The sequence below is a fragment of the Rhamphochromis longiceps genome, linkage group LG11 (genome assembly GCF_057381845.1).
Source record: "Rhamphochromis longiceps isolate RC_006_pf linkage group LG11, R_longiceps_female_GT1.1, whole genome shotgun sequence".
NCBI lineage: Eukaryota > Metazoa > Chordata > Actinopteri > Cichliformes > Cichlidae > Rhamphochromis > Rhamphochromis longiceps.
The window spans coordinates 35,541,125-35,565,169 of NC_140567.1; the positions used below are offsets into that span (position 1 = coordinate 35,541,125).

Genomic DNA, 24,045 nt, shown 5'->3' on the forward strand with positions numbered 1-24,045 from the left:
GAATAGGTCAATGTGGCTTGTGTGGTTTGCAGCAAAAAGCACTCTGAGCAGTCATTACATTAGAATTAGATTTAGAAGAGTGCTCTGTAAGAACCAGTCCATCTACCTTTATTGTAAAATGTATATTTTGGGTGTCAGCATCTGTGAGAAGGGCACAAGATGTTTGTTACTGGTACCTTTCTGGTTTGTCTTTGTTGTCACTCGATCATCATTTACTAGGCTTTTGTTGGGACTAAAGAGTCCTTGTGCAGAGCAGAAAATATACAACATTTGCAAAAGTGAAACCTTGAAAACACTGATTAACACCTGGTGATGATTTATCATTTGCTTTGCTTTAAATGCATCCATATTTAGTGCAGCTTGGGGCTGCTGTGGTTAGCAGTGTCATCTCACAGCGAGAAGGTCCTGGCTTTGGATCCACCAGCTGGCTGGGGCGTTTCTGGGTGAAGTTTGCACTCTCTCCCCATGTCTGGATACTCCAGCTTCCTCCTACAATCCAAAGACATGCATGTTAGGTGAAATGGTGAGCCCAAGTTGTATCCTCTCCCTGTGATACCTCTGCAGGAGATTCGCGACCTGTCCTTGGTGTACCTTTCCTCTTGCCCTATGACATCTGAGATAGGCTCCTTCCCAAATGCATCTTTAAATTGGATAAGTGGAAGAAAATGGATGGGTGGATGGATGTGTCAGTATTTATAAACAATGACAAGTGCAAGGCCTTCTGCTACACTAGAAAATTTGCCTGTTTTCCCAAGTGGTTAAGTCATCAGATGATTTCCAGTGGGCTCTCAGACTGGATGTTGCAATACCTAACTCTTTATTGAGCAACACTCAGGGGTAAATAGTCTGTTTTTGGTTTATGGGGAGACAGCTATGATCTCAGCTATTACCAAAGAAGTAAGCGGTTATTGCCAGGAATTACCAATCGCTAACCAAATATCTTCTTCTTCTTAATCGAGCTGTGAGTCGCCAAAAGTTATCTTCAGAGCGTTGTTCTGAGAATAATATTTTGAATAATAGACAACAACTAAACTTGTTTTGGACATTTTTTCAGTTTGGTGTCCACTGGAAAACAATAATGTATCAACAGAATCACTTTTCATACTTCAGTGAACAAAGTGTAATTGGAAACCACAGATTTACAGATGATGTTGCCACTACAATGCTAAAACAAATCCCAAAGCAAGCCATTAACAGGTAATATGCAATTAGTTTCCATGTGAACGTTCAGCTCCAGTGGGAGTGATTAGTCTAACAAAAGATGTTCTATGGAGAAACAAAGCATGTGACCCGTCTGTGGCAAGAGACGAGAGAGGATGGAGTGGAGCAGGTGTACTCACACAGGAGGGAGCTCCACATAGGTGGGCAGGCATTTGACACCCGTCTAACCACACGAGGCTTTAGGGGTTGACAGCCGGTGCTGCAAGCTGCATGAAAAGTCACCGTTTCACACAGTGAAGATGGACTGCAGGTGATGCAGCTGCTATTTTTAACCCAAGGCCTCCCTCCAGGACTGAGAGCTCAGTTTGAATTGTTTCCCCTGCCCTTTCCTTCTCTCTGCTTGCAGAAGTCTCTTCCATGAACGTTTAGTATTATTTTCCAAACCTCCTCCATAGAAAACATTTAATAGCACAAAAGTAAAGGAAATGATTGCGCTTCAGAGTGATTTATTTATTTTAAAGTCTTTTAGAGGGACTGAATCACTTTTGTTTGAATGGCAAATGATCGGACGTTGTTTTAATTTTTCTTCAACATCCAGTAAAGTGAAGGACACTTTGTTTCATCCTTTGAAACTTCTGTCACATAACTGCACAATAAACCTCTGGGTGTTTTCTCAAAGCATGTTTCATAAGGTCGAAAATGTGAAATCAGATTTTAAAAACTGAGACTGTAACAAAACAAATGCTTCCCTCTCTGCTGCACCGTGTAAACTCTACTAGCTGACAGCATCTCTGTCTCCATTTCTCTGTTTTGTTTCCTGAAGAAGTGCCTGAAGCCCAGCCGAGCTGGTTGGTTCAGATTTATGTCGCAACCAACATGGGATACATGTACCTTTTCTGGCAGTGCCACCAGGCTTTTGCCGTTGTGCCTTTGATTGTTATGACGCTGCAAAAAAAAGAAGAAGAAGAAGCTCCCAGCTCGTCGTAATGAATGTTTCACAGAGTGTGTGAAATTTTTGCTTAACAAGTCAGCCGGCCCAGTTTCTGCTCTGCTGTATGCTGTGGCAGCAGTATACACTGAGCGATGGGTGTCAGTGACAGCAAAGTATGTGCGTTCCCTGCTTGTTTTTTTTTTAATCGATCAAGTGAAGTGACTCAGTAATCCCTCATACTCTGAGGTCTAATATGCAAATAGGCCTGGATTTAAAGTGAAAATGCAATACAATATTTTACTTTACATGCTCGATGTTTTTGACAAGGAAGAAAAAAATAGCTTGAAAATGAGAGTGAAATGAAAAAATATATATATAAATGAGCTCTTGGTTTCCCTGTGACTATAAAAGTGTCTTTTATGCCAAAAAAATCTGACAGTTTGGGCTTTAAAGGGGTGCTATTATGTTCATTTTCAGCTCTGTATTTTATTCTGGGGCTCTACTGGTGAAACCTTTCATGATTCACAGCTCAAAAATAAGTGCGATTTTCATTTTTTACTGGCCATTTATGCAGACTCTCAGTACATTTTCTGGCTGAAACAGCCTCAGCTTCTGTCCCTTTAAGCCTATGTGCACTTAAAGTTCGCTTCTGCTATCTCAGACGAAGTTAGCAGTTCCCTACTCAATCCTGAAATTCCCACCAACTTGTTTTGGAAATTTCAGAAAAATAAGGACATTCGCGATAATGTCAGCTTGGAAAAAAACAGTTTGACAAAGCTCTATAGATGTCATTTGTTCAGAGACTGCAGTTGCCATTTAATTTGTAATTTCCATGTAAGTATGACCCCGAGACAAACTGGCGACTGGGATAGGCTCCAGCCGGCCAAACATTAAAGAAGTATTTTGTCATTTTGTAAATGGGTTTATTTTCTTTTTTTGCTTAGGGTTAAATAAAACTATCTATGCCACTCATCTGTGAGCTGAAGGGCCAGGTGATGGCTAGTTCACCAGGGGAAAGTGCAGGGAGCATAAAATAATCCACCAACAAGCATATCTTAATACAAATTCACATTTATTAAATTACCTGAAGAAAACAACTATTTGTGGTCTGTTTGCATTGAAAATATATTCTGACGTATTTCTTAGCACATCTCACCAAAAACTACTCCTTTTGATACATCCAGTGGAGCCGTGGCAGGAAAATCACTGCGATAAAGCATAAGGATCACACAGCGACACACAAAGAGGATGAGACACGTACGCTCACTCAGAGCCTGAACTGAGAAGTTGCAAGGGCAGCCCCTAATACACACAGCAGCTTGCATGCATGCATCTTTTACCCTCCTGCACATCAGGTGTCCGTGTAAAGCCAGAGCTCATGCAGAGCACAGACGTACAGCCCTTGCACGCAAACACGTACTGTATGTGCACACTGACTCAGCTGCACCCTGAGCAAAACTGTGTGTGGGGCTTCTTCGCCTTGTCAACAGGATGAGAAGCTGGGAGATAGAAGCTGGGGCATTAGTCTCTTTGGGGCTGGCTCTGGGATTTCCTGCAGAGGACAAAGTAGGAAAATACAATATCATATAAATAGATTCTCTGCGCTCAAAATACTGATATGGCTTCAAAGGGGAGGGCTGCAGGGGGGAGGGGGGGCAGATGAGATTTGCATTGAAATTTCTGCCTACTGTGTGTGTTTTCTTTCATCCATGTAGATCTTTGCCTCACTTAAGTGTTATTGTATTTTTCTTTTACCTCCCACTGGGCAACAATAGCATTAACAAAGCTTCTTGATGCAGCATAATTTGTTGATAGAGGGTTCTTTGTATTTGATTCCTGGGTCTGTCAATAGCACCCTGTTTGTGACTGTAATTTTATCATTTTAAGCTGGCTGTGAAGGTGGGTTTCCATCGGTGGCTTTATGTATTCTGAGCATTTGCTCAACAGGCCGGTTCACTGGAAGGCTGAAATTCATTGTCACCCCAACTGTGTTGCATGCAGGGTGGAAAGGAGCCAGCCAGTCAGCCCACCATGCAAACTACAGCTGGAAGAGTGCCTGTCTGCTGAGCAGGTGCCCACCCCAGAGCTCATCCAGGGCTACGTCAAGAAGGTAGGTCTGTTTTACAAATGCCAAGCTGAATGTCTTGTTAGGTTGTGCCCAGCTGGAAAGAGGATAGCAAGAGATAGGGAGGGATGATTGCAGAGAAATTGCGGTGGCTTTTACTCCAAGCAGATGAATGTAGTTGGTGGTTTCTCTAGACGTCATTATTTCTGCCACCAAACCTTAAATTGCTTTATTCAGCATGTCACCTTGTCTGAAGAGCCAGAGAACACAACACTTAAATGCCTACAGCTCTGCCAGCAAGCAATCATGTTGTAATCTTTTAATAACACCTTGTCACCGAATGTTTGGAGCAAAGTTGCCAATGAAGAGGAGTGACAAAGTTTGACATAATTGCAACCTTACACCTTGATAAAACGCGGACAGTAGCAAGATGGAAATATTCCACAAATTAATAGCAACATTACAACTTTCATTCTGTTTCATTCTTTCATTCAGTCATATCTGCAGTGTTGAATTGTTATTGGTAAAATACAGTAGAGCCAAATGGATATTGGATACCGATGTTTGGTGATTTAAATGTGAGATAAATGGGCTGATATTTTGTTTTTGATAAGGGGAGTTTCACACAAACAGATTTCCCTGATGTTTGCTATGTGTTGCTCTTTTTTAGCAGCCAGTAGGTGCTCTTTCTATACTCTCAACATCATGTCCACATTCTGCAATCCTGTCTGTTTTTCTTTCGCGAAAAAAAATCACATTTCTGCTCTGATGTTCAACAATTTTTGCCATGAGTATGATGGCAAATTATCTACAAAGAAAACTAGTTGTTCTGCAAATGGTGACTAAATAGTACAAGATCCACAGTCTTTGCAAAATATTATAGTTTAGGATTATTAACTAAAAGCTGTGACACATAGAGAGGGCACCAGACCTACAGTAAGTAATTCCGTCTAGTATGAGCATTAGTCAGATTAAAGAATGGTAAAAAAAATCTACCTAAACCCAAGATAATTATTTTATAAAAGAGGGATCTGATCAAAGGTTACCCGAGCATCTCCAGCCTCGACCCACATAATTAGATCCAATCCAAAATGAGATTGGCTGACCCAAATACTGACAGACCACCAACAATTAGCAAATAATGAGCAGCAATAGAGTCATTTTACCTGCACCTCCATCTCACCTCAGAAGAACAGATTCTTCTCCTGCTTGCTAATTTTGTTTTACATTGTTTGGTATAAAATACAGAGTAGCTGGACCGATTCAGTGTTAAACAGCTGATGTATTAAAATAGTAACAGCGTAATCGGCAGCTGTCTTAATTAGTTGGATAATTGCACCACATAACCATAATTGTAAGATTTGTTTGTTTGTTTTTTAGTTTGTTTTTTAAATTAATGTCAAAGTTTAAAATCATTGTTACATTGTTGTTAGAGTTGTATTAAGCTCACTTCCTATATAAAACAATTTTTCACCACTTCAAGCAAAAACACATTATTAAGACCAACAAGGCGATGAAGGAGAAGACACATGCAGTAAATGTAAGCAAATAATTGAACAGAGCACCACTGGTGCACTTGCTAGCTGCACTTTGTTCATTTTTGTTCAAAATGAATGGTGAATGGACTTTATTGATGGGGTTACAGGGTGGAAAAGCAGGGAGTTTAAGCAGCTGGTTTAAAAGCTTAACCCAACATACAATGTCCCTGGTGGAGAATATTTTTCAGCTTTATTATGTGACAATAGTGTGCAGCTTCTGATTAGTTACAAGGTTCTCTTAGTCTAGTTTCTGTTAAACTAAAATGTTCATGAGTTATTTTATACTTAAAATGACTTCAAATACATTTGTGCTTATGTTTGACTTACGCTGTGTCACTGTTGCACTCTAAAGCTGCTGCTGCCACCTTGTTTCAATAGTTTCACACTTCAAACTTGAAAGAGCGTCATTTCCACTGAGTTCAGTGGAAAATAAGGATGGAAAATACTCTTTATTTACTTACACTTAGAAAAGCTGCTGTCAGTAAGCATCAATGAAATGAAATTGTTATCAGAAATATCATTGAAATATTCTGGTAGAATTTTATGTGACACCTGGCGTAAGCACCTGCTGTCTCATAAATTATTTTCTTACAGTAATAAAGGAGCAAACCCAAATTATTAGAACCAGAGTTGTACATAAAAAGTTCTTTTTATTCATTTATTTATTTAGTGAACGTGATGGGTTTTTTTAATGAGAACTTGGTATCAAACTGTGGTCTCATTCTTTGAATCTTAGTCAAAATCCACTCTATTTACAGTTGTCTTTTGCTCTCCACTTATTCTCTGATTGGTTCTGTAGCTGCTAGCTTGTCCACGAGCTAGTTGCAAACAAGCTAGCACTTCAGTGGGTTTTGGTGTTTATGATTTGTGGTATTGATAATCCTCTGCTGGTCCTCATGTTGAGATATGAAGCAGAATAAATGTATTCTGTATTTTAAAGTTATCGTATAACTTTAAAATACAGAATATTGCCCCCGTGTCTCAGTGAAGCTGCACATATCTATCTGTGATAAAAGCCGTGTTTCCCTCATGGTTCACGTCTAATGTTAATTAGCAAACCAAGCAGCTTGCATAGATGTATTTCCCATAGAGAAGATGAAAGCACCAAACAGGAGCCAGAGATTCGAAATCACTGATTTAATAATGAATTGGCTGTGTATCATATGTCACTGTTGTGAATACATTGCTGCTGAAAGCCTGCTTGAAATGGCACTTCAGATGATATATACGACACACCCTCCTCTTTTGCAGGCTGGAAATGCTGCTTCATCATGATTCAACTCTCCTGCCTAATCTATATATTACCAGCCCCGATGCCGGCCTTTTGAGCCCCGCTTCTGAACCTTTCTCTGCATTTTGCCCTTCGATTAGTCATGCAACTGCAGTCCTGTAGGACCTCATTACTGTTGGTTATCATTTTAATCTACTGAGCGGCTACACGCCTGCTGAAGTAGGAGCAGGAGGCCATGCTACAAATCTATTAAAAGGAGAGTGGACATGGATGAGTGGTAGAGAAAGGAGCAAAGAGGGCAGTTTTCTTGAGATACTCTCTTGGATTCTATTGCTGCCTCCATTTTCCTTTCTTCAACTTTCATATTCAGTCCTTTTTCTTCCGTTCTGTCTCAGTCTCTGTCATTATCCCTTTAGCCTCTGTCATTTCTACCCTCACTCTGTCTGCGCTCTCTATCTCTCTCTCCGGGGTTTTCATCTTGACCTTCAGACACCTCCTCCTCGTGCCACTTTAATAACTTACGGGGGAAAAAGAAAATGTGGTCTCAAGTCAAAATTGAAATGGGATTTTCACTACAGGCTGTTGATATTCTGGTGGCAGTATCAGGGAAGCTACTTCCTGAATATTTTTTCATCAAGTTTGTGCTCAGCATCATTTCTGCTAATGAAGAGAAATGATGTGATTTCGACCTCAAATCCTCATTTTCTTGACCTGAGCTGGCTCCATCTGGGCCAGAGTGACTTGTGTGTTCATTTAAAATGAGAAGTTCAGAGGAATGCTGATTTTTAATTTTATTCTCCATTTACTCTTTTATCCCCAGCAGTATATGCAGGACACGACTCCTGAATTAGCAATTGTTCTCATTTTCAGAAATAACATTAACCCTTCTTTGATGTGGCCAAACAAGCAGTCTTGTAGTTGCAGTAACTCTCAAACCACTTCTTCTTTTTATCTAAAAAAAATCAAACTACTCTCATTAGTAGACAGTGATATTCCAATAAGTTCAGTTTTCTTATGAAATGCCTTGAAACTGAGTAAAACAAAGACATTTACACACAGGCATTAAGGTGCAGTTTTTAGGTTTAAGCTGTCAAACTGCTTTCTCTGTGTTTAAGTAAATGTAAAGTCTAATTACAAAGTAACTATTCATAATTATGCTCAATAACTGTTAGACGTTAAAGCTCATTTGTTTTCTAAACAAAGAAAAACTAACACTTGAAGACTGGACAGTTTTTGACAGAAACACATTTTCACCATTATTAACATATAAACATACAGTAACGGTCAAAAGTTGGGAGACATTTTAAGGGGTTTTCATCACATTTTGCATTGTAGATCATTGCTGAAGATACAAATAGGTTTGTGGAAGCTGCAGAAAGGTGTCAAAATAGATTCCATTAATGACTTTGAACACTTTCGGCTCACCTGGAGTTTTTTCAAAAGTTTTAAAAGAGTTTCCAAACTTTTTCCACTCTTTAGTTCATCTCATGCCAGAACAGTTGAAGCTGCGCTGAAGTTGGGTAACTGTCGAGGTCAGAACATCTGATGAAGCAGCCCATCACTGTCCTTCTCAGTTAAACATCTCTTACAGAGCCTTAAGGTGCATTTAGGTCTTCCTCAGTAGTGGCTCCTTTGAAGCAGTTGAGCCTTAAAGGCCCGATTCACACAGACTCCTCCCAGCAGCTGGTGCTGATGATGAGTTCCTCCTGCGTGAACTTATGAAGCATTGACTCTAATTTGAGACATTGTTAATTGGCAATTTGTGATGCTGGTAACTCGCTGGACTGACCTTCATGTCATAAACTAATGATGCACTGTTGTTTCTCTACTCATCCAAGTTCTTTCCATTATTGCTGGATTGCTGCTGTAGTCGACATAACTTCAATACAGCACAGCTGATGATCTCAAACACATTAAGAAAGCAAGAATAATGTTAGTTTATTTATTAAAATCATTCCACGTTATTATTAAGCTGCTCAAAACATTGAAAATAGTGTACAAAGCTGTCACCATGTATTGTGAATTCTTTTTTGTTTACATTTTCTTGCCAGTGAACACTTTCATTTCTGCTGTGTAGGAAAGAAAAGAAACTTACTAGTACAATATGTTAATGTGTGTGTGTGTGTGTGTGTGTGTGTGTGTGCGTGCGTGTGTGTGTGTATTCATATGTTTGTGGGGACCAAAAATTGGAAGTTTACTATACTTGTGGGGACCGGGCATTTTTGAAACTCAGAATGTAGTTTTAGTGTCCAGGTTAACAATGTGTTTCCCACGTTAGGAAAATAATGGTAATTCAGTATTCCGGTTGGTTGGCTGGTGTATCATTTGTTTGGCTCTAGTGAAACAGTGTTAGACCTACCCCCTAATGAACTGAGTAATTCTCTAGTAATAATGTGAGGTTGACTGTTTTTTTGTTTGTTTGTTTAAGTATTTCAAATGATGAGATGTAACCTGTGATCTTCTGACTTTGCATCTGTTTACATTGTCAGGGTTTTTTTTTTATTGTGTCAGAATGTGCAGCACAGGACACTGAAGGCATTCAAACAAAAATGAAGCATTTATTCAAACTGTAAACAGAATGATAAACTAACAAAATACCCCAAACCCACAAGAGATCATAGAGCACACAGAGAAACATGAAAGCACAGCAATATAGGGGCAAGTCGATACACAGAGGACTTAATAGACAAGAGACAGGTGAGCGAAATAAGACTCAGGTGCAGACAATCAAAACAATCAGGAGGAAATAAAATGTAAGACAAACAAAAGCGATGACACAAGGAAACACAAAAACTGAAACTAATGATGAGAACAATCACAATAGAGCAAGGAACCAAGGACTCGCGGTACACTTGGAACAATAGTGAAACCAAACAGGAGCCAAAAGCTAAAAAAAAAAAAATCCCCGAGATCAAATCAGTATTTATGATATGTTGTCTTACTGTAGGGTCTTTACCTCACAATATAAATTAGCCCTGAGGTGACTGCTGTTGTGATTTGGTGCTAACCCCAGCAACACTGTATACACCTTAAAAGTGGTGGTATGGCTTTGTACAGATTAACATTTGTGTTCAAAGCACTTGTGTTGTTAGAAAAAGACAAAGATTGTATATGCATATGAGGAGCAGAAATGAAGAGCAGCTGGACTGCAACACAAAGGAGGGAAAAAGACAAATAATTGATATAAGGATGCAATGCAAGCAAATGTTTGCAGTTTTGATTTTCTAGTGAATGGAAACTACTCTTTTTTTCACTCTTTTTGACATTATTTGTGCATGCATTGCTTTGGCTCTGCTGTTGTTGTGTGAACGCACTGTTTGTGACTCTCATTTTGTCATTTATCTTTGTGGTTATCTGCAGTCTTAACAAAAGTCCCGATGCTGGTGGTCTATTGTCAAGATGTCTCTTGAGAAAGAAATCTAATCTGAATGGTTCTACATTGTCAAGCAAGGGGTTTAATGAAATGATGATGATAACAATAATAATGGCACCAAAAATAAATTCAATCATTACAGCCTGCTGTTTGAATCTACTGTTCTATCAACTGCACCAACATTATACAGTCAGAGCCATTCATTTCTCTCTTTGACTGCCTGCATTACCATTAAATGAGATACACCAGTTGCTCCCTTTTATCTCAGCAATTCCATTTCAACATATTGGTATGGGGAATATGATGTGGAAGCACACAGAGAGCATTCAGCTGATATTAAACAATATGGCTGGAAACAATGTGACTGTTTTCCAATTTAATTTCATAGTGAATAACCTGCAATTTGATTTTTATTTTCTTCCCTCAATGTTACTCGAGATAGAGATGGGTGCCGCCTTGGCTTGGAGAGGGGGTTGGTTGGTGGACCAGGGCAGAAATGGAGAATGGCATCATTAACATTCCCTGACAGTTAACGTTTCAATCTCGCTCTGTAGCAGAACCCCAATATTGACATAAAAGGCCAGACAACAACAAGACAGAGAAAACAATAGAGCGCTGAATCTGGGATGTGGCCCAGGTCTGAGTACAGGGTTGTGGCTGTTCCAATCTAATCAAAACTGTGATTGGAGACGCTGCCGGAAAGGAATAAAGAGAAGTGAAGGGAAAACTAAAATTTAACAGATGCAAACAACTCCATGAAGCCGTGGAAAGAAAAAAACTATCAATTCAAGTTATCTGATTTCAAACCAACTCCTGAAGTTTAGTTTCAGCTCTCTTGGGAAAGATTTGTTTGGGGGTCTCCTTGTTCTTAATCTGGATCCTGATCACTGGATACTGTTCAAGACATTTCAAGGGCTAAAACAACTATTTTTGCCACTAATTAGTCTGCAGATAACTTAATTGATCAGCTGACTCATGTTGTAGCTTCCAAAATGTCAATAAAATTACAAGTGGACATCTTCATCTTGCATGTTAAACATTAGAATAATTAGCCTGCTGACTTAGCCTCTGGCAGCAATGGTCATTTTTCAAGGTTTCATTTCGAGTCATGACTAAAAATAAAAGTCTGATAAAATTCGATCTTCCTCAGAAGAGTTGTCTTCAGCTGATGATTATAAGATCTCATTTTGGCAGCTACTCTGCATCACCAATAGTAGATAAACAGTTTCTGTGATGAGATGTAACCAAAAATTATGTCCTGTGATCACAAATACAGAGATAACTTCAGATTTGGTACCACCAGGGTTCCAGAACCTCAAAAAGATAATGTTTTATTATGTAAAGTAAAGTAAGTATAAAGTGTGCGTGTTAGTCCCCATAGGGAAATAGTTCCTCTGCATTTAACCCATTCACCCAGTGAAGCAGTGGGCAGCCACCAGTGCAGCGCCCGGGGAGCAGTGTGTAGGGACGGTACCTTGCTCAGGGGTACCTCAGGGTAGCCGTTCAGTGGAGTCGAACCCCCGACCTTCCGATCATGGGGCCACCACTCTACCTACTGAGCTATCCCTGCCTAATGATTACATGTTGTTGCCTTAATAATACTGATATAAATCAGCATCTGATTTATTTTCTGTCAAATCACTGATTGTTTTTACTTGAATTTAACCAAAAATAAGGCACTGTAAATCATTTGTTGTCATCATTCTGGCTTTTAATATTTTTTCTTCATTGTCCTTGCTCCCAACAGCAGATACAGGATGCCGCTGACCAAGGGGTGATGTTTGTAGGATTTGTCCAGGAACCATACGGAGCCCCGTGTACCAGGATCAGAGAACCCGACACCCCCTCTCTGTCTCTGCACTCCAGCCCCTGCTCTGTGCTTGACTCCCTGGGAAGCTGTAGCCCCTCAAACCCCTCAAGCCCCACCAATCATGCAGAACCTCAAGCTGGAGCTGACGTGGTGGAGAAGGAAGGGAATGACGAAGCCTCTGGCAAGGCTGGAGAAGAAGAACCAAGTGGGAAGAAGAATCAAAGTGAGAACACTGGGAATGAATCAGGGCCAGGGGTGGAGGAGGTCTCACCTGCAGCATCTCCTGTGTCAGAACAAAGTGAGGCACTGACAGAGGAGGATTCAGCATCTCATAATAATAACAAAGACAGCAGCACGGACACAAAGGAGAGGCCAAGATACCGGCTGCGGAGAGGTGACGGTAAGTGTTCTCCATGGTTACCGTCATGCGCTGAAGCTAAGAGGGAAAAGATGTGTTAAGGAAAAATCATGTAAATGAGGACTTCAGAGCTGTGAAAAATAAATGAATCTGGGGAAAGAGTGCAGAAATGTGATGATAAGACCTGAAACCTTTTTTTTATTTTTCCACAGAGATGCAAAGATGTCTGTTTTTTTCAAGTAGTGAATTGGTTCTGACAAACTGGCGATATATATCACTACATGATGAGAACACTTTGGGAAAGCAGGGACACATGAGTACCACTTTATGGAAGTAGCATCACTGCACTCAATCATCAAGGAGAACACAAAAGACCTATTGATTAGAACCAGTTCTAAAGGTTCTCCTCCATCAGGAGGTCAACATGTTATCTTCAAGCCCGACAGCACTGACACAACTCAGATTAACAGACTACAGAGGCGACTGGCTCACAAAAATGTTACCGGCAAATCAGTAGCCCTATTTTAAACAAAATATATCTGTAATAACAACTTTATATCCAAAAATCACACATAAAGTTTCAAGAGTTTTCTTGAGTAATGAGGATACAACTATCTTTTCTAAAAAGAGGTGATAGGCATTTTTAAAAATGTAATACTCACAAAGTCCTGGCATATAAAACAAAAAGCTTCAGCACAGCTGCACATCATTTTAGTCAGTTGAATAAATAAACAGTTTTGTTGTGTGAATAGACCCCTTTAACTAAATAGGACTAATTGGTCCACTGGGGGAACAATAATTAAAGGTCAAAATTTCAAAACTTCACAAAGCTTTCACACTTGACAAGACTCTTAAGTCCAAATGACACGAGACCCACAGCTATCCCTACAAATTACACAGAAAAGCCTAATGAGGGAATGATAATTAAGATAATTAAAGGTCAAAACTTCAAACTGTGAAACACCGTAGCTGCTACTATGTTGATATAACCCGGGCTACTTCACTATGACTCATTTCATATTGCAAATGCTGGATGAATGATATTGAAGCGTTTATCACTTCCCAGTAATTGGCTAAAAACACGTACTTTGCGGGTTCGTGTTTATTCCTGTTCACATCTAATTTCTGGCCCTATATACTTGGGAATTTACTAGAGTAGCTGTGCATGATTAACATTTCAAAATAATCTACATTATTGTTGTCCTCAATTCAAATTCTCTAGTTTTTTGTTTTAAGCATTTAGCTAGACAAGTGATTAAAAAACATTCTTATTGACAATTGAAGACACTCAAAATGTAAAGTCACTTGAGTAAATGGCTCATCCTCTCTCTGAAACAAGCCATTTAAGTTCCCTTACCCCTCTCTTTAAGCCAGCCTTCCTCTGGACAGCTGCTGCTTTCAAACACATTTGAGACTCAATTGCATCTTTGATCTTGTTTAATATGAGCATCCACCACTGTAACAGTATGTAAATGACAGAAAACACATGAAAGCATACTAGGTCTCCTTTAATCAAACTATAATTGATAACCAGCTCTGCCACATTAGTTACGGGCTAAATCCTGCTGTCACTGGGACCGACTAAACCGAAGCTTCTTTTGTCACACAGTTTCTAGTCTTAGGCTATTATCTGTCTACATGTCTGTATGGCTTCATGTTTTGATTTTATCTACCTTTTGGCTGTTTAACTGAAGAATAGCATTGTGTCGTACATCCCTCCTGAAACACTTGGCAACTGCGGAGGTGTCATTTCTTGTGATTGCCTCAATGTTACACAACAGTGTGCTGCCTTGGGATGCAATCCTCTCTATCTGTTACACAAAAAGGAGTCATCTTGTTTACGAATTCACACTCATGCTTAACCGATGAAGTGGAGTTCTGAAGTTCTGGGAGGTGCACATTTCATGACTCGACTGATGTCTTTCCAGAAAGTGAGCAAAGCACAGCTACACCTATGAGCTCCCCCTTTCCTGTATGTTGAAATCAGCACAGACATTTATAGTTTCGGCTTTATTTGAGCATTTCAGATTAACAGATGGAGACACCCACCGCTATCACCCCCTACAGTCTCTCATCCCTCCACAGAACCTATTTGTGATATGTGTCGGCGCAATGTGCAAACTGTGCATTAGACACACGTCCCAGTGGGAGTGTTAATGCATATACTGCATTTCAGTATGCACAGTATGCAGCATGTTTAGGTTCAAAGCACCTAATAAGAGGTGTTGAATAATAAATGCACTCATTGATATGGAAGATTTTGCTTTTGTCTGCATGTATTTTTATCTATATGTGTTTGCGGTAACACACACTTGGCATCGCAGCAAACCACAGCCCACTGGTCCATCTGGGCCTCCATGTAGTGCATTTTGCAGTGAGATAATCCCCCACTGCCTCGTCCTCTACCTCCCTCAGCTTCACAGCTCTCTCTCTATCCCCACCTCCATCGCCCTGAATCTCTGCGGCAACGCCAGCAGCGCCGGCGTAGCAGCCAGCCGGGGTGTTAGGGGAGCCTGCCAAGCTCCCTTGTCGCTCTTTACTAATGCCCAGTCTGCTGAGGAGGCCCAAGAGTCTCTGCTTGTGCTGGCTTGTCCATGCTAATCCTCAGATCTCGGGGTGAACGCTGTGCAAGTGTTGGCAGTGAAGATGGCAAACGTCTGTGGATTATGATTGAAAGAGGAACACCCTCCCTCAGACCAAAGCTCTGGATAGAAACTGAGCCTGTAAGTTTGAAGACTGAAATGGTTTAGTGCAGGGGTGGCCAACCAGTCAGAGACCAAGAGCCACTTTTTTTTTACTGTGTTACCGCAAAGAGCCACATCATACGCATGGGCACACATGAACATCACCCATCCTTTCCTCTCTCTCTCTCTCTCTCTCTCTCTCTCTCTCTCACACACACACACACACACACACACACACACACACACACACACACACACACACACACACACAAAATACACACATCTCTGCTCAGCCAGATTTATTGTAAATGTCACACACCAACATGTTAATGACAGAAATGGACTCCTACAGTACTAAAACCACAGGCCAGTCATTTTCAACAATGAACATTGTGTGCACTGTCTCACACACACAAACTCTCAGTTCAACCAAGTCCACAAACAAAAATATAATAATCTACAATAGCATTTACTTTTATAATGCATGTTGTTTAGTGGGACTTCTGGCATTCCTTGCCTTGAACAATCCTCTTTAAATCTGGCTTGTATTCCGTTGTTGTCACTCGAAGCAATTCTTTCACATGTGTGTCAGTCAGAACAGATCGATGCTTTGATTTCACATGTTTTAGGGTAGAAAACACAGACTCGCAGACGTATGTTGACCCAAACATTGACAGTATCTTAAGCGCAGCCCGTTTGACATTGGGGTATTTTTCCATTGGCACACTTTTCCAGAACTCAATGGTCCCTTCCCTTAAAGCAGGTTTCAATTGGTCCTCTTCACAAAGATCGATCATCTCCAACTCAGCCGCAGCTTCATCTGTGACTAGCGGGACTTTCAAACAGCCGGTCTCTGCATTAAATGGGTCGACGAGGAACGTAATCTGTGGCCTTTTCAATTGTAGATCATGGAACCGGGTCACGAAGCTTTCGTGCAAGTTTTCAATCAGCGTTGCATATCTGGCTCTTTGCTTACTCAGGGCAGCACTGGTGACTTGCCCGCTGGCTTTTAGCAGAGTGGGAAAATGCGTTAAATCTCCCTTTTGAATATGTGTCTTGAACAGCTTCAGTTTGTTGACAAACGCAAACACACTTTGCACTAGGTCAGGGAGCATTTTTAACTTACCCTGCAGGGTCAGGTTCAGTCTGTCCAAGTGACACAGCATGTCGACCAAAAAGGCCAGATCCATAATCCACTTGAGGTCCGAGAGCTCGGGATAGTCCTTGTCCTTCTTTTCCATAAACAGTTTCACGGCATCCAAAAGCTCAAAGAAGCGAGAGAGTACCTGGCCTTTTGACAGCCACCTCACAGTGCAGTGCAGCGGCAGGTCACCTGGAAGCCCTTGGTCCAGCTCAGCGATGAGATTCTTGAATTGCCTGTGGTTAAGCGCATGTGTGCGGATATAGTTGACGATTTCCATCACAGGCTTCACGACGTTATCTAAATTCAATGATTTAGACACGAGTTGCTCCATGTGGATGATGCAGTGGAAATTCCAAAAGTCAGGAATAGTTTGGTCAGCTTTGCACAGCCCCACAAGCCCGTTCACAGATCCCATCATGGCTGGTGCTCCATCCGTGGCTATTGCAGTTAATTTTGTTATGGGCAGATTTGCTTTTTCAAATGCAGCCATCATGGTTTCTTTCACATCTATGCCACGGGTTCTGTCTTTTAATGGCACAATATCCAGGAGTTCTTCTTTGATCACACAATCGTTTGAAACAGACCGTGCAAATATTGCCAACTGAGGCTTGTCTTGTATATCACAACTCTCATCCAATGCGACACTAAAATACTCACATGCTTGAAGGTCAGAGTGCAACTGTGATTCAATAGCCGTGTTAATGTCCGATATTCTGTGTTCAACAGTGTGGCGGGACAGTTGGACGTCTGATACCATGCGTTTTAATTTGTCGTTTTCAGGAGACAAGATTTCAACAACATCACTGAGGCATTTTTTAACGAACTCCCCTTCATTGTATGGCTTTTTAGCCCGTGCAATGTTCCAAGCCAGCTGATAGGATGCGAGCGTTATGGTCTCTGACCGCTTCGTAAATTTTTGGAAAAACTGTATCTGCTTTTCTGCCTGACTTTTCAAAGTGGCCAACTCGTACTTGCGAAGTTCAGTCCCTTTTGGAAATTCCTGGTCGATGTTAGCATGGAGTGAGCTGAAGTGGCGCTGAAGATTTGAAGCTTTGAAATGTGCTAATGACGTCTGACATATAAGGCAGAATGGCTTACCATTGCGTTCAACAAAAAAATATAAACTCTCCCACTCTGTTAAAAACGTCCTGTGTTCATCTTCATATTTTCTTTTTGCTGTGCATTTTTTTCCTGCCATTTTAAGGGCGAACTTGCTCCTACTGGGAAACTTTGCGGTATTTTCATCTCACACACATGCGCATTTGATGAAAATACCGTATTGAACTCAAGCGAAGCGAACGCGCACATTTTAAAACAACAACATAAAAAAAATCAAAACACAAACTTTGATATGAACGTAAGAGCCGCATGAAACCAGGCAAAGAGCCGCATGCGGCTCGAGAGCCGCGGGTTGGCCACCCCTGGTTTAGTGGAAGAGCAAATGGAAAGCGTATCATGATGGCAACAGCTGAATGACAACTGTGGCTTCTGAAAGTAACTTTTGAATTCAACAGTTATTTTTTTAAGTTATCTTTTCCTGCACTAATTAATCCTGGTCAATAAAGTACGATATGGTTATGTATGTGCATTTGAAAGCACTTAACGCAATCTGCAAGTAGATGCAGGTCTGCTGGGGTCTGAGTGATATAAATTTAGATGTTATAGAGGGTGAACAAAAAGCTCAGTGCTAACATCTGTGTACTCTCCAGTTTCCCTCATCTATAAAAGCAAAACTCCCAGGGCAACAAATGTGCATTAGTCCTTCAAGCAGACATCAAACTGATTAGAAATTGTAGCTGTCCATATTCACATCAACACTGGAGTATAATTGCAGCCTTATTTACATTGATGGGTAAAGAAGGTTTTGTTTTGTTTACATACTTTAAAATTCAATGGTGACAAAAGGTGAATGTTAAGTATTTATTGTTCTTCAGTATTTAAGGAAAATGACTTTTTACAACCTTAGCTCAAAGTCAATCTCGATGTCCTTCCCCCACTGACTTTTCTGGTTGTAAAAAAGACAATACCTATAAATACTGTAAAACTGACAGTGATTGTGTTTTAGATAAAATAGGAGAGCAACACATGGATGCCATTTTTTTAACCGAAATTTACCCTGATCGGTGGAATCTGCTGTCAGCTGTTTAAATGCCTGAGATATCTTAAGTTAAATAAAACTACAAATGTGTACATGAAATTCTAATTCTGACACATACAAGTCTGAAATCTTCATAATGCGTACAGAAGGAGTCTTTCAGCTGCTCGGTTTTCATCACTGAGATCAGCATTATCTCTGCTCTGATGGGATCAGTGTCCAGCTTTTCAGATTTAATGATGACATGCGGAGTTGGAAAGCTGCGCTGCTAAGATCACGCCAGTGCCGCTGCCACCGACCTCGTTATTTGAACAGTAGAGCTGCCATGAGATGAGCCTTTGAAGCAGCATGCTTTCAAACTCCCAACCACATTCATGCGCTTGTTTTCTTCTTAGCTGGCCCCGTCAGCTGCAACAAAAACAGTCGAGTTAGCTGCACAAACTTTATTCTGAAAGGCCTAGTTGTTGCCTGTTGATGTAATGCGTTCATGTGATTAGGTTCAAAGGACTTAGTCATGCTCTCTGTATCTGTGTGTTTCAGAGATCGTTTATTAGGGGATTAATTACATTTTTACTGCCCAGCAGCAGAAAAAAGTGACACAGGATGTATCTGAAACATTAAGAAAAATTATGGACTAGGTGCATTTATTTGCCCATAAGGTGACTTTTCTGGCTTGAAAGTCTTGTTCTCGGCCTGAATCCAAAAAGCAAATGATAGTCCTGCTATTGTTTTTTATTGTGTGTCATTTACAGGCCACTGAGCACAAGTGCTCGGTCCTGCTGGCTTCAGGAGGAACTTGGCAGGAGATGTGTTTTAGAGATTGATGTTGGTTAGTTTCTTGAAAGATTGCTTAACCTTGTGTTCTTCCTTCAGAAAGTAACTGCTCCCATGCAGTTTACACAAGGAGGATTACAGAGTGTGTGTGTGTGTGTGTGTGTGTGTGTGTGTGTGTGTGTGTGTGTGTGTGTGTGTGTGTGTGTGTGCGTGTAGTGTATTATTTTCCTTGTTGTGTAACTGGTATGTCAATGTAACTACCACAAAAGCAAGTAAATGATTATAGAATAGAATAGAATAGAATAGAATAATCCTTTAATTGTCCCACAAGGGGAAATTTGGGTGTAACAGCAGCAAGAAAGACACATATACAAACAAACAGTACACAAGACACAGAACAGAAACATACACAATTTTACATATTTACATCAAGGACAATGGTTACCAAAAACAGAGTACTGTACCGTTATTAAATTAAATAAAATTAAATACAGATAAGAGGAAAGCCCTGCTTATAGTGTGAATCGGTTGATAAAATAGTGCCAAGTTACAGCGCTGATGTAAACATCTATGTTTGTTGGGAGCAGTTTTGATTGTACAGTCTGACAGCTGCAGGAAGGAAGGACCTGCGGAAACGCTCCTTCATGCATCGAGGATGCAGCAGTCTGCCACTGAAGGAGATCTGCAGTTCAGCAACATTTACATGCATGGGGTGGGAGACTCTGTCCACCAGAGATGTTATTTTGGCCAGAGTCCTTCTGTCTCCCACCACCATGCACTGAGTCCAGGGTGCATCCCAGAACAGAGCTGGCCTTCCTGATGAGTTTATCCAACCTCTTCCTCTCAGCTGCCGATAAACTGCTGCTCCAACAAACAACACTGTAAAAAATGACAGATGCCACCACAGAGTCATAGAAGGTCTTTAAAAGCGCTCCCTGGACTCCAAATGACCTCTGCCGCCTCAGCAGGTAGAGTCTGCTCTGACCCTTCCTGTAAAGAGCATCAGTGTTGAGTCCACTATCTCAATGTCCACTCCCTGGATGTTCACCACGCTGACATTGAGAACAGTGTGGGTATGCGTCTCTGGAAATCCACCACCAACTCCTTGGTTTTCCAGTCAGAAATTATACGTTTCTGACTGGCATTTAAAATAAAATTTGCCTAGTGCAATCCGGCTGGTCCAAAAATCAGCCATATTCACAATCTTTATGATGCACTGTAGCAATATAACTAACTATAACTAAAAGTAAAAGCCTCATGCAACAATGATGCTTCGAATGCTTTGTCATGGGTGTAACTGCCACGTGTCTCCACATAATTGTTTCTGAAAAACTCAAGAATCCCAGATGAAAGCCTGGATTCCAGTTTGAGCTACTGTCATCCACCATGATGGACATCTGAAGTCAGTGTTCTTATGTTATATTCTGGTACATTATTCCCTGCCGTGTCCTGCTAAATAGGCAAGGCTCTTAATTCTGTGTGGTTTTTGTGTATTTCCACTGAATAGAGCACTGCTTAAAAAGACTCTTAGAGGCTCAGAAAATGAGGTCCCTACCGTTCTGCCTGAATTATGGTAGCCTTGAAGCCATAATTGTAGCATACTTAGACAGTAATAAACTATAATGCATTTAAAAAAAAACAGTTATTACACAGAAAATGACTAATACTGTGAGACAGACAGACTGGCTCTTATATTATGTCAAGCTGTTATAAATGACACATGTAACTACTTTCTACAACACTGCCATCAACAGAAATGAAGTAATCTGTGTTGAATATGGTTTTAATGTTAGTTATCTAATTATGCTGCGGTTACAAAAATTTAGAGCAGTAACCCAAAGCGATTTTAAATCACTAAGTTATATGACAGAATTTTTCATTCATTCAATTTTTCAAATCTTCATGGCCTGCCTGAAGCTCACAGAGATACAGAAAGAATTGATGGGTCAAACTACAGTGATGCACCATCTCAGGCTCGTGCACATAAACTGTAAAGCAGTTAATCCCATGCAGCCCTCCACAAAACCATTCACACTAAGAAATTGAGTTGTTTTGGCAAATCAGAGGTGTGCTGAATGGGAAGTCACTTTGTGGTCACATGTTGTCCAAGATTTCTTTGCCATATTGTCCTCGTTGTAGCACGGGTAACATGAGGGGAGGGTGCGTGAGTGCACTGCTGCTGATTTGACTTTTCTCAGGAGTGACAAATGACAAGATTTAGAGAATTTGGTGGCCAGCTGTCAGATCAGTCAGAGGAGCCAGACAAGAAATGGTTATAAATTATTCATTCTTCCTGGGTGTCTGTCGGACGGATGGACAGACAGAAGAACCAAAGCAACTGAGCCATGACTCCCCCCTACCGCCATCATCCCACCCCAAGTGCGTGTGTGGCTGGGTGGGTGGCACTGCCGCACATTCTGCTCATCCATCTGGTTCACTTGGGGAATGACAGCGTGATATTTGCATTGGAAAGAAAGGGGAAAATGTTACCAGGCTAGATTTGAAATGCTTTCGGCCCGATTCGAACCCCCGCTCACATCTCATGTTCTGTGTTTTTTTCAAAGCTAAGCAGAGCAAATATTTCACTCACGCACATCACAACAAATAAGGCTCTTTACACTTTGATTTAGTATGATATGAGCAAGGAGCAGTGACATACGTACTGTGGGCAAATTTCCAAGCCTGTTTCTCTCTCCAGAGGCCCACTGCATTATGCATATTTCTGCTTGATGTAAACAACAGCTAGCTGCAGCGCTTTTAATGCATTATTCAAGGTTATACTATGAATTAACTTGGTTACAATGAAACGCTCCCTTTTAAGTTCTGCATCAGCAGAGTTACATCACTTTTGGAAAACATTAAAAAGAAGAGGAGGATAAATTGTAGCTTTAAAATGCTTTTGATTCAACTCACGTTTGTTTTTGGAGAAGCAGCATCCTTGGAAAAGATTTCCAGCGTATTTGTGAGTCCAGCTTGGGGCATCATAAATCTCTGCTTGTATTACTTTCTCATTTCTCGTCTATTTCGCACCTGTCAGGTGGAGCCTTTGTTCCAGATATGGTAATGTTTACATTTTATACCACAGTGTTTTGCATACAGATTTATTCTACACACCGGGTCGCAGGACAACACAAATCTAACACAAAACAATGCAGAAAGAAACATGCACATTTTCCTGAAAAATACTATTTTCACACAAGTTATGTATCAGATTCTTAAAATCTTCTTGACCACCACAAAATGAATGTAACTTTAACTTTTACTTTTATGTGCACTCCAGTTTTGTTGTTGCTTACGGTCATAATCTTGGCTTGCTGAAACAAAAGTAGCACCAAAAAAAGGCCTTAAAATTTTAATTGTTGACAATTCAGGGTGATGTTTATTGAAAAGTCTTTTTGATTCAATGTGACACATCAGTGCTGGCTCATTTTTTTGAGCTCAGCTTTTGTATTTTATCTTTTTAAAGACCAACGCAAACCCTCCCCTCTACTGTATTGTTTATTTAGTAATAGACAGCTTCATGTGGAGAAGTTTCATCTTTTCAGTCTCACATTTTTTCCCCAGGAAATGAAAATAAACTTGCTGAAAAACATGAAAGCACACAAATTGTTATTTGCCTTTGATGGCTGGTGACCATGAACACTGGAGCGAGCTTTTCTTGGCCAAGAAGCTTGTTGACTGTCCACGCATTGGCAGAGTTTCCTTGATAGTTGTTCTCATAGGAAATTAATGTACTTCCAATTTATTTTAACTGTTTTTTTTTAGTTTTGAAAAGTCTCAGGAAATAGAAATTTTCCAAAGTAGTCATTAAAGATTGAGAAGAAATGCTTCATTTCTACATCCTTTTATAGCTGAATACAGCAGACAGTCCTTTGCTTTACAGCAACAAAACAGGGCTGTTTCTCAGGCAGCCATTTACGCAGATATTTCGTATAACTTCTGGCAGCTGAAGAGAAGGAAAGTCCTCCTACAGACAGTGCCAAACTACATTTTGGATTGCAGCCAATGTACAGCATTGATTCAGTAATAATACAGTAAATTCTGGGGCTTCCATAAAGGCTACATCTGTATTGTCATAAACCTTTGTGAGTTAAAACCAATAAAACTGTGACTGGTTTTGTTTTATGTCTTGCCTAAACAGGGGTCGATCTGCTGGCGCTGTACAACCACCCACCGGTCCGAGAGGGCCAGGTGAAGTACTACACTGTCAAGGTGCCTCTGCGAGTTCAAAATTGTGACGAAGGGGTCAAAGGGGTGGAGGCCAACTGGTTGGATCACATGACCCAGCACTTCAACAACGGAGCCTCGCTGGTCGATGGATATTTCCACCTGGGCAACATGAATGGTAAGCAGGCTTGACTCGCTGTTCCTGCAGCATATACATGCTTTCTAAGAAAAATTATTTTTGGAGAAAATATTCAGTGTGGGTTTTATTTTTGTTCCACACACTGTGATTTTGGGTAAACGCCACATACACACAAGCAGAATGATAGGTTTGAAATGTAAAAACACTTGAATAATGCATTCATATTCCCTTAAATATCAAAAGAGTCTTTATCGTTGCTTGGCTTCTTGGCTTCAGCAGAATAATTCTTCCACTGGCATGCTCAAAGCTATTACAGTTATTAAATATAAAAAAGTTTCCCAAATTACCCCTTTTCCTTTCACTGTATTGCCAGTAAAAATGTGAATGTCAGGCAGAAGCTCAGTTCACTTCAACCTCTATAAAATGAAAAGACTGTGACAGGTAATGATGCACCTTGCCCTGTATGGCATTAATTATGCATTAGCTAACATTTATTTTCTTCCAGAAAGCAATGAAATTATATTTGATTAACACTAGTAAATTGCTCTTGTACTTTTTCTCCTTCTGTGTCAAGA

The 24,045-nt window shown here is 40.5% G+C and overlaps 1 protein-coding gene across 1 annotated transcript in view; it reads left to right on the plus strand.

The window, feature by feature from the left end:
- rftn1b (raftlin, lipid raft linker 1b) overlaps positions 1 to 24,045 on the plus strand; it is a 138,709-nt gene that overhangs the window by 70,135 nt on the left and 44,529 nt on the right. Inside the window, exons 4-6 of the mRNA XM_085423808.1 lie at positions 4,094 to 4,202; positions 12,047 to 12,509; positions 23,306 to 23,509. Coding sequence (XP_085279934.1) covers positions 4,094 to 4,202; positions 12,047 to 12,509; positions 23,306 to 23,509 — 776 coding nt within the window. The remainder of the gene's footprint in view (positions 1 to 4,093; positions 4,203 to 12,046; positions 12,510 to 23,305; positions 23,510 to 24,045) is intronic.